Source organism: Salmo salar, chromosome ssa09 (genome assembly GCF_905237065.1).
Source record: "Salmo salar chromosome ssa09, Ssal_v3.1, whole genome shotgun sequence".
Taxonomy (NCBI): domain Eukaryota; kingdom Metazoa; phylum Chordata; class Actinopteri; order Salmoniformes; family Salmonidae; genus Salmo; species Salmo salar.
The window spans coordinates 47,728,067-47,739,069 of NC_059450.1; the positions used below are offsets into that span (position 1 = coordinate 47,728,067).

Consider the following 11,003-nt stretch of genomic DNA (forward strand, 5'->3'; position numbering starts at 1 on the left):
TCTAGTGTCACTAATTATGCTGCACATCATGGTTCACCAGCAGCCCCAAACATCTAGTCTAGTGTCTGATTATGCTGCACATCATGGATCACCAGCAGCCCCAAACATCTAGTCTAGTGTCTGATTATGCTGCACATCATGGTTACCCAGCAGCCCCAAACATCTACAGAATAAGCTACCAGCCAAACAAGCTGGTCAGAATTGTACTTCCCTCATACTCATCTGGAGGTCGAGCATTTTTTTGTCTCTATTTATGTAATTGTATATGTATTTATGTACAAAAAATAGAGACCACAATGGAAATAAGTCCCAGACTTTATTGTGCAATCCCAGTCACAAATAATGTGTATAAGTGTATTTTATTTACATACAATTCAAATCAATCAATCCAAACTGTGCAGTGGCCAATTGATGAATGAAAAGAGACATTGTTACAAAACACCAGAAAGTTTAATGACACTAGGAGATTGTCAAGCCAAGCCTCCGATACTGGGTAAGTCTACAAGGTAGGGAGGGATGTATTTCCTGTTTGTTCAAAACACAAACCATGATATCGAAGTGCCAGAAGTTCTTTATTGGTTGTTAAACCTGTTGGTGGAAAATGTGTTGCATATATTTGATATAAATATGGCATCAAAATGTTGAAAATCTGATTTCCCCCTAGCTGATCATGCTCTGCCTCCATCTCTGATCGTAATGTGATGAAACAGGCAGGGAGAGTGAGCTCGTCTGTGGTGGTCGGTGACCCCTCAACCTTCTGGCCCAAAGCCCTGCGTATTGTGATGAAACAGGCAGGGAGAGTGAGCTCGTCTGTGGTGGTCGGTGAACCCTCAACCTTCTGGCCCAAAGCCCTGTGTGGCATCAACTGTGGCAGAAAAGCATGCTGAAGTGGCGAAGTCGATATCCACGTTTATAAAAACAGGGCCGCAACAGTTATAGTTATTTGTGGTTGTAAACAATATATTGAGTTAATTATATGAGGGGGAGGGTCGTGAAAATATTTTTAACTGTGGAAAGGTACATTTCGATCTGTCCCTAATTATATACAGTTTATTATTCACAAATTAACATTTAGAAATTGGAAAGCAGAATGTATTCATACATACTATACTGTAATTACTGGAAAAACAAACAGACATTGGTTTTGTAAGTTAATGGAAAGATTGTTTTGGCTGAATTTATTCAAATATACATTTAAATTGCAAGTTCATGTTCATAGGAGATTCTTAAAATGCACATCTTCACATAGACAGGGTAATAAAGAGATAATGGACACAATAAGCACAATGGACAATACAATTACATGCAGGGGCAAACTGGGATCAGAAACCGGCCCAGGCATTTCTAACACACAAATCAAATCAAATGTATTTATATTGCCCTTCTTACATCAGCTGATATCTCAAAGTGCTGTACAGAAACCCAGCCTAAAACCCCAAACAGCAACCAATGCAGGTGTAGAAGCACGGTGGCTAGGAAAAACTCCCTAGAAAGGCCAAAACCTAGGAAGAAACCTAGAGAGGAACCAGGCTATGAGGGGTGGCCAGTCCTATTCTGGCTGTGCGGGGAGGACTGCCCATGTTTTTCCTTAAAGCCCTCTTTACTAGTCAAATTATTATTATTTTGCAAAAAAAAAAGCCAATTTAGATAAGCCCACTGGGCTAAAGATGAATCAGTCCATCTGGCATTTGCCAGAATTGCCCTTTTGTCGGTCCGTCCTTGATCACATGGAAGAATCAACACCCGTGCAGGACATCCTCCTTGGGCCACTTGTATTCCGTTAAATCTGTTTCTCTGAGGAGCCCTGCATGTGAAACACAGACACAGAGATACAGGATAAAGACAGTATGGTGTCTGCATGTGAAACACAGACACAGAGATACAGGATAAAGTGTCTGTATGGGAAACACAGAGATACAGGATAAAGACAGTATGGTGTCTGTATGGGAAACACAGAGATACAGAGATACAGGATAAAGACAGTACGGTGTCTGTATGGGAAACACAGAGATACAGAGATACAGGATAAAGACAGTACGGTGCCCACAGAAATAGAATCAAGGTTTTATTTATATGATGGTGCCAGGTTAGAACCTTTATTAGCCCATAGATAGCCTGATCCCAGATCTGTTTGTGTTGTCCTGCGTTTCACTCCTGCCTGTCCTGTGATATCCCACTGGGTGCAAACTGATTGAATCAACGTTGTTTCAATGCAATTTGTCAACGTATTGTGATGTGGAATCTACGTGGAACATACATTGTTTGGGGATGGGGGGTGAAATTTAAATCACAGGATTGTGTCATTATGGTAAACTAATTTCAACATAAACAAAATATGTAGAATTTTGATAGTTTTAAAACAATATCAGATATTCAAGGTTATGGCCAGTATCAGAAAGAAAAACATTAGGCTGGGCAGCACCTCCTACTGGAGAGTTAATCTGTCTTCCATCCAAGGTTTTAACATTGATCACTTGTACCATGTACTATAATGTAACTCTCAACTGCAATCCAGGTCATTTGGTTCTGCTATTAGACGAAACACAGTGATTACACACTGTATCCCCATTTGAACTTTGTTGTGCTTTAAAATGGTTGAAAGAGCAATGACAGACGTTTGGTTGACAACTAAACCAAAAATCAGACAGTTTTTTTCCATTTAAACTTGGTTGTGCTTTTAGATGGTTGAAATCATGGTGATAACACATTGGAAATTCAACTAACTTTGGGCTGTCTGTTTTGATTGGGTGAATATAAATTGTAATCTCATTGATCAACGTCTAAACCAAATATTTCCCAACTTATCCACGTTGAAATGATATGGTGTGCCCAGTTTGGATCTGTTTGTGCGGTCACTGTCACCCTGACCGTAGGAGTTGGCAAGACAGTACAAAACTGATCAGGGACTCCTCTAGCACAAGGCATAGATAGAAGAGGAGAGATGTGGCTGTGTGATGAACCTTTATCGATAGTTGTCGTGAACTCACCTGGAACTTCCAAATCATAACCATGACGACCAGGCCGTAGAAGGTACTCTTAGCGATGAAGATGCTGTAGGCCAGCTTGGCAGTCTGGGTGCTCTTCACATAGTAATCTGCAAGGACAATAATACATTCAAATGACCTTGATTAAGGTGGTATCAGATGATATTGTTAGCAGATCGTCCATTGAAAAAAACACAGCACAACCAATGATCTAGGCCAGTGTTTCTGGGTCCTGGGGATCCAACCAATGATCTAGGCCAGTGTTTCTTGGTCCTGGGGATATAACCAATGATCGAGGCCAGTGTTTCTTGGTCCTGGGGATCCAACCAATGATCGAGGCCAGTGTTTCTTGGTCCTGGGGATATAACCAATGATCGAGGCCAGTGTTTCTTGGTCCTGGGGATATAACCAATGATCTAGGCCAGTGTTTCTTGGTCCTGGGGATCCAAAGGGAAGCTCATCGTTTTTTCCCTGGAACTGACACACCTGCTTCCACTAATCAGGCTTGATGATTAGGTAATTAGTGGAATCAGGTGGGTATTTCCAGGGCAAAAACAGAAATATGCACCTCTTTGGGTCCCTAACCCTAACCCCAACCCTAACCCTAACCCTAACCCTAACCCAGGACCAGGAAAACCCTGATATACACTGCAGGTTATCAGTACAGTATGCAGGTCATCAGTACAGTATGCAGGTCATCAGTACAGTATGCAGGTCATCAGTACAGTATGTAGGTCATCAGTACAGTATGCAGGTCATCAGTCCAGTATGCAGGTCATCAGTACAGTATGCAGGTCATCAGTACAGTATGCAGGTCAACAGTACAGTATGCCATGTATTTAGGTATGAAGAAATATATCTGTAGTATATAATGGGCACATTTACCTGTCGTTATCTCTCCCCCACTTTGACCTGAAAGAAACAAAGAAGGAGAGTTTTAGATGAGATTATACATCACAGTACCACTTAGACATAGGGGAATGCATTAGAGCCTCAAAACTAGTGTACTAGTTCAGTCAAATCTCTTTCTTCTCATAAACACAGACACTGTTCATTATTTTATTACCTTGGAGATCTCCACTAATGGTGTCATTCACATTTATATCTCCATTCCCATTGTAAAAGCTGACAATGCAGGTGAATTTGTTGTCTGGGTTGTGCCAGTCTTTGGCTGGGACTCTCAGTCTGCTGGTGATACTGTATAAACTATCTTTATCCCACAAGGCCTTGTTGTCGGTCCCGGCGCCTTCAGTTCTGTTGACATTGTTGACTTGCCAGAAGACCGTGACATGGTCGGGGTAGAAGCGGGTGGCTACACACACCAGGGTCTTCTTCTTCTTCTTGTTTCTATCTTTACACTCCTTTGCCGAGGGTGCTAGGACTTCCACTGTGGGTTCAGTGACTTTGATGTTTGGATCTGCAGGGAGAAAACAGTGGAATATTTTAACACTCAATCAATGGCTTTGTTTGTTGTTGACATCATACCTGAACCTGAGTGCTTTAAGACACAGTTAATCACAAAATGAATCAATGAGACAGTTAATCACAAAATGAATCAATGAGACAGTTCATCAGAAAATGTGTTAATCACAAAATGTCTGCCAAGTCAAACACATAGAAACGACAGCAGCTTGGAATGAACCACTTTGTTACTGAACTGTACCACCCCTATATAATGTAATCAGTCAAGACTGACTAGAACATAGAGGTTATTATAATAGTATTACAGTAGTATTATTACAGTATTATTATAGTATTATTATTACAGTAGTATTATTACAGTAGTATTATTACAGTATTATCACAGTATTATTATAGTATTATTATTATTACAGTAGTACTATTATAGTAGTATTATTACAGTATTATCACGGTATTATTATAGTATTATTATTACAGTAGTATTACAGCATTATTATTACAGTATTATTACAGTAGTATTATTACAGTAGTATAGGTATTATTATTACAGTAGTATTACAGCATTATTATTACAGTATTATTACAGTAGTATTATTACAGTAGTATTAGTATTATTATTACAGTAGTATTACAGCATTATTATTACAGTATTATTACAGTAGTATTAGTATTATTATTACAGTATTATTATGACAGTAGTATTAGTAGTATTATTACAGTAGTATTACAGTACTATTATGAAATTATTATCACTGTATTATTAGTACAGTAGTATTACAGTATTATTATGACAGTATTATGACAGTATTATTATAGTATTATTATTACAGTATTACTACATTATTATTATTTTTACAGCATTATTAGAGTACTATTATTACAGCAGTATTGTAATATTATTATAGTATTATTATTACAGTAGTATTACAGTAATATTATTACAGTATTACCACAGTAATATTACAGTAGTATCACAGTATTATTATAGTATTATTATTATAGTAGTATTACAGTTTTATTATGATATTATTACAGTAGTATTACAGTCTTATTCTTGCAGCATTCTTACAGTATTATTATTACTACAGCATTATTGAAGTATTATTATTACTGCAGTATTATCACATTATTATTACTACAGCATCATTAAAGTATTAGTATTACATTATTATCACATTACTATTATTACTACAGTATTATTATTGAAGTATTATCACAGTATTATTATTACAGTAGTATTACAGTATTATTATTACAGTAGTATTACAGTATTATTCTTACAGCATTCTTACAGTATTATTATTACTACAGCATTATTAAAGTATTAGTATTACATTATTATCACATTATTATTATTACTACAGCGTTATTATTGCAGTATTCTTAGTTTTCCCACAGTATTATTCTTACAGTATTATTCTTACAGTATTCCTACAGCTTTCTAACAGTATTACTACAGTATTCTTACAGTATTATAACATTATTCTTACAGTATTATAACAGTATTGCTACAGTATTCTTACAGTATTACTACAGTATTCTTACAGTATTATAACAGTATTCTTACAGTATTATAACATTATTCTTACAGTATTATAACAGTATTGCTACAGTATTCTTACAGTATTACTACAGTATTCTTACAGTATTATAACAGTATTCTTACAGTATTATAACAGTATGACTACAGTATTCTTACAGTATTGTTACAGCATTCTAACAGTATTACTACAGTATTCTTGCAGTATTATAACAGTATTACTACAGTATTCTTACAGTATTATAACAGTATTCTTACACTACTATAACAGTATTACTACAGTATTCTTACCGTATTACTACAGTATTCTTACAGTATTCTAACAGTATTACAGTATTCTTACCCAGAACTGTTAGCTTAGTTCCTTCTCCAAAGTAGGCAGCATAACCACCAGAGCACACCACATACTCACAGACAGAAAACCAAGAGGATTCTAGCTACCCATTAGTGTATTTGCAGTAGTTTGGCTTGTAACAAAGGAAGTAATGCTGTATTTCTAAGCATGTCTATGTCGACAGAGCACAGGGCTAATTCACTTTATCATTAGCTCTTTGTACAGCTTAAATGTTTCCCCCCCTGAATATAATAATAAACAAACCTGAATAAACAAACCCCTTAATTTAGAAATAATTTCATGATGATGTATTTGCAATATTTTTTTAAGAAAGTTGAAAAGCTGAATCCCTTACCTAGAACAGTGAGTCTGGTACCTGGACCAAACTCTGCCTTATCCGTGTACCACAGAGACATACCATACATCTACATTACAGACACTGGATTACACCTGACACAGATCTGTTACTTTGCCTCTTCTGAACTATTATGCACTTCCATTCAAACTGATACAACACCACAATATAGACTCATACAAACCAACGCCTGAGGAATCGGAACATTGTTTTATAAACCATAAAGAGATTTTCTCTCCATCTCTGTTTCACACAACAGATTAAAAAAAATAATACAACGTCTCTTTCAGTAACAGATAAACCCATGACGGCATAGATAACAAATGACAGAATCAGTTTTCTCACCTAGAACTGTGAGTTTGGTGCCACTGCCGAAGAATGCCGGGTTGTTGTTCACACTGATACACAGCTTCAGAGATAACCCCTCCTCACTACTCAGTACGAGCAGAGTTTAGATGTAGTCTTTACACCCCCAACCTGCTGTCTTTGGTTGTTGGATGTCTTTACACCCCAACCTGCTGTCTTTGGTTGTTGGATTTTATGAAATGTAATGACATCACAAAATCATTTCCATATTATGTAGAGATGAAATGATCATTGTTTTGACCAAAGTACCTAAGACTATGTCTGGTTCCACTGCTAAGGAACCTCTTCTCCTATAGCTGATAAGTATTATAATGAAGGTAGACTGTGTCTGGTTCTACTGCTAAGGAACCTCTTCTCCTATAGCTGATAAGTATTATAATGAAGGTAGACTGTGTCTGGTTCCACTGCTAAGGAACCTCTTCTCCTATAGCTGATAAGTATTATAATGAAGGTAGACTGTGTCTGGTTCTACTGCTAAGGAACCTCTTCTCCTATAGCTGATATGTATTATAATGAAGGTAGACTGTGTCTGGTTCCACTGCTAAGGAACCTCTTCTCCTATAGCTGATAAGTATTATAATGAAGGTAGACTGTGTCTGGTTCTACTGCTAAGGAACCTCTTCTCCTCTAGCTGATAAGTATTATAATGAAGGTAGACTGTGTCTGGTTCTACTGCTAAGGAACCTCTTCTCCTATAGCTGATATGTATTATAATGAAGGTAGACTGTGTCTGGTTCTACTGCTAAGGAACCTCTTCTCCTCTAGCTGATAAGTATTATAATGAAGGTAGACTGTGTCTGGTTCTACTGCTAAGGAACCTCTTCTCCTATAGCTGATAAGTATTATAATGAAGGTAGACTGTGTCTGGTTCTACTGCTAAGGAACCTCTTCTCCTATAGCTGATAAGTATTATAATGAAGGTAGACTGTGTCTGGTTCCACTGCTAAGGAACCTCTTCTCCTATAGCTGATACGTATTATAATGAAGGTAGACTGTGTCTGGTTCCACTGCTAAGGAACCTCTTCTCCTATAGCTGATAAGTATTATAATGAAGGTAGACTGTGTCTGGTTCCACTGCTAAGGAACCTCTTCTCCTATAGCTGATAAGTATTATAATGAAGGTAGACTGTGTCTGGTTCTACTGCTAAGGAACCTCTTCTCCTATAGCTGATACGTATTATAATGAAGGTAGACTGTGTCTGGTTCTACTGCTAAGGAACCTCTTCTCCTATAGCTGATAAGTATTATAATGAAGGTAGACTGTGTCTGGTTCTACTGCTAAGGAACCTCTTCTCCTATAGCTGATAAGTATTATAATGAAGGTAGACTGTGTCTGGGCAGGGAGACAGACAGCTTTATACCATGATAACTGGAGCACATAACTAATGCCTTTACTGTGATCCATTTAAATATACTCTCTTACTTTAACACGATTTAGACGTATAGTCAAATTAGATATTTTCTATATTGCCAAATGTTAATTTGTTGGTCTTTGTTATTCCCTCGTGTACATTTGTCAGATAGATTCCACAACAGTTCATTGTTCATTTTCTTACCTAAAACGGTGAGTTTGGTGCCGGCTCCAAAATATGCCTCCGAGTACGAGCACAGAGACACAAGGCTGTATCTTTACCGTCTCTCTGACTTTGTTTTGACTCAATCTTTGTTACTCTATTAAAGTTATTTCAAAACTCTTCACAGGATCTCCGAGACATTCAGCTGGGGGGGGGGTTAAATCTGACATAGTAAAATAGTCACCATAAATGATTTGGTTATAAACTAATGAAATTCAAGTGCGTTCCACCTCTCGACCAATCTTTAGGTCACATTCCAATCCATGAACATCAACCACACACTGTAACCTACAGATTGTAACCATAAGATGGAAAGGTGTACAAATTACATGTAGTTTAAAAACAAAATCACAATCAGGTGCAAACGTTATATTATGTTGGTGTAATGTCTCACCTAGAACAGTTAACCTGGTTCCTCCACCGAAGTAAGCCTGGCTGGCACCACCAGCACAGTGGATTTACTCAGCCTGTATGTAACCACGTCAGGAGGACTTTAAAGATACTACCCAGTCGTTCTGTTACAGTACAATTCTCTAAAAAACTTTACAACCACATACATTATAACCACATAGCTTACATGTTTTATAACCAACAGATTACTGCACTTTTTCAGTGTCATTTCTCACCTAGAACAGTTAACCTGGTTCCTCCACCGAAGTAAGCCTGGCTGGCACCACCAGCACAGTACAGTGGAACACTGCTATAATATAGCTATATGGGCACGCTGAGCCTGGCTGGCACCATTAACACAGTACAGTGGAATACTGCTATAATATAGCTATATGGGCACGCTGAGCCTGGCTGGCACCATTAACACAGTACAGTGGAACACTGCTATAATATAGCTATATGGGCATGCTGAGCCTGGCTGGCACCATTAACACAGTACAGTGGAATACTGCTCTAGTCTAGCAAGTCCTTTTCTCGTCAACTTTAAATCCCGATCGTACATGGCCTTTGATAACTGTATTGTTCAAGACGTCCTACCAATCAACACCATGTTTTAACCAGTTTACAAGACCGACACAGATGACTCAAACCATACTGTAATACTACGATATCAAATCTCTTCTCACGAGTATGTTGTCTCACTCACATTCACTGTCCATACGCCAAACACAGTGTACAGATTACTTACCGAGAACTGTTAATTTGGTGCCTGATCCAAAATGTGCCTCATAGTTGGCACAGTGTACAGGCTTAACATCAAAAAGCATTGACTGGAGGTAACACTAGTATGAACTAATCTAATGTACTGAATCCATAATCAACTAACTAACTCATCACCAAAACCCCTAGACCACACACAGAGTCCCATTAGTTCCATCATGGTGAATATTCTCTTACCCAGAACACTCAGTTTGGTCCCTGCTCCAAAGAATGCAGGATCATAGTTGTCACAGTGCCGACATACTGAGCAGTAATGTAACCAACCACTAGCTACTGAACTTGTCTACGCATTTGGCATCAAAAATAATACCCCGCTTTTTAATACTAGTCAATGGTTCAAATAAACCATTAGATGAACCAGTACAGTAAGTAAATAGATGAGAAAGGATTTACCTAAAACAGTGAGTTTCGTTCCATTGCCAAAGAAGGCTGGTTGAGTTTGAGTCACAGTGTTTTCACATCAACCGTTTAGTTCAGCTGTATAACGGACACTTTATTATACTATTAAATGGCAATCAAACATCTTCAGGGTTACAGATCTTTATCAATGTCATTCATCTGAAGTGAACTTACCTAAAACAGTGAGTTTGGTTCCATTCCCAAAGTAGGCCTCACTTCCAGTGTCACACCGTTCGCCTCCTCTTCTAAAAATACCTCAGATCTCTTTGTCATTCAGCCTCAAGGGAATATGAACAGAGATACGCAGGGATATGCAGGGATACTCAGAGATACTCGGGGATACTCAGAGATACCCGGGGATACTCAGGGATACTCAGCGATACTCGGGGATACTCAGAGATACTCAGAGATACTCTAAAAAGAACTACTGAGTTCAGCAATGCATTTGAGGAGATTTTATGGTCAAACAGGAATCAAACAAACTCCCTTAGGTAACTAAATCTGACTTCATAAGTATGTTGATTTGTCTAGGAAAATGCTCCAAATAAAGTAGATTTTATAATCCTGAAGATTGGTTGAATTCTTGTTTTATCCTTCAGTATTATCGAAGCATCTCTCCAGACTCCTCAACAGTCTGTAGTAGTGTGTGAATAGGCCCCAGCCCTCTCCTGTATGGAAGTGAATGGTAGGAGGTTTTTGTACGGCGTCTCTATGTAAATATATCACCGTGGCCCCCTGTCCCCACAGTGTGAAAGCATCACACAAAAACACTCGTTCTGTTCTTTCTGTTGTTTAGTTTCCCTCCCCTGTTCTCTCTCTGTATCTCTCTCACCATCTCAGTCTCTCAGTATCTGTCTGT

General features: G+C 38.0%; 1 gene segment (V, D, J or C); it reads right to left on the reverse strand.

Annotated features, from left to right (window-relative positions):
• Positions 1 to 303: 303 nt before the first annotated feature.
• Positions 304 to 9,900, reverse strand: LOC106611417 (T-cell receptor beta-2 chain C region-like). The segment is given in 5 exon segments: positions 304 to 1,804; positions 2,988 to 3,094; positions 3,870 to 3,896; positions 4,051 to 4,401; positions 9,714 to 9,900. Coding segments are annotated over 5 exon segments (588 nt in total).
• Positions 9,901 to 11,003: the final 1,103 nt, after the last annotated feature.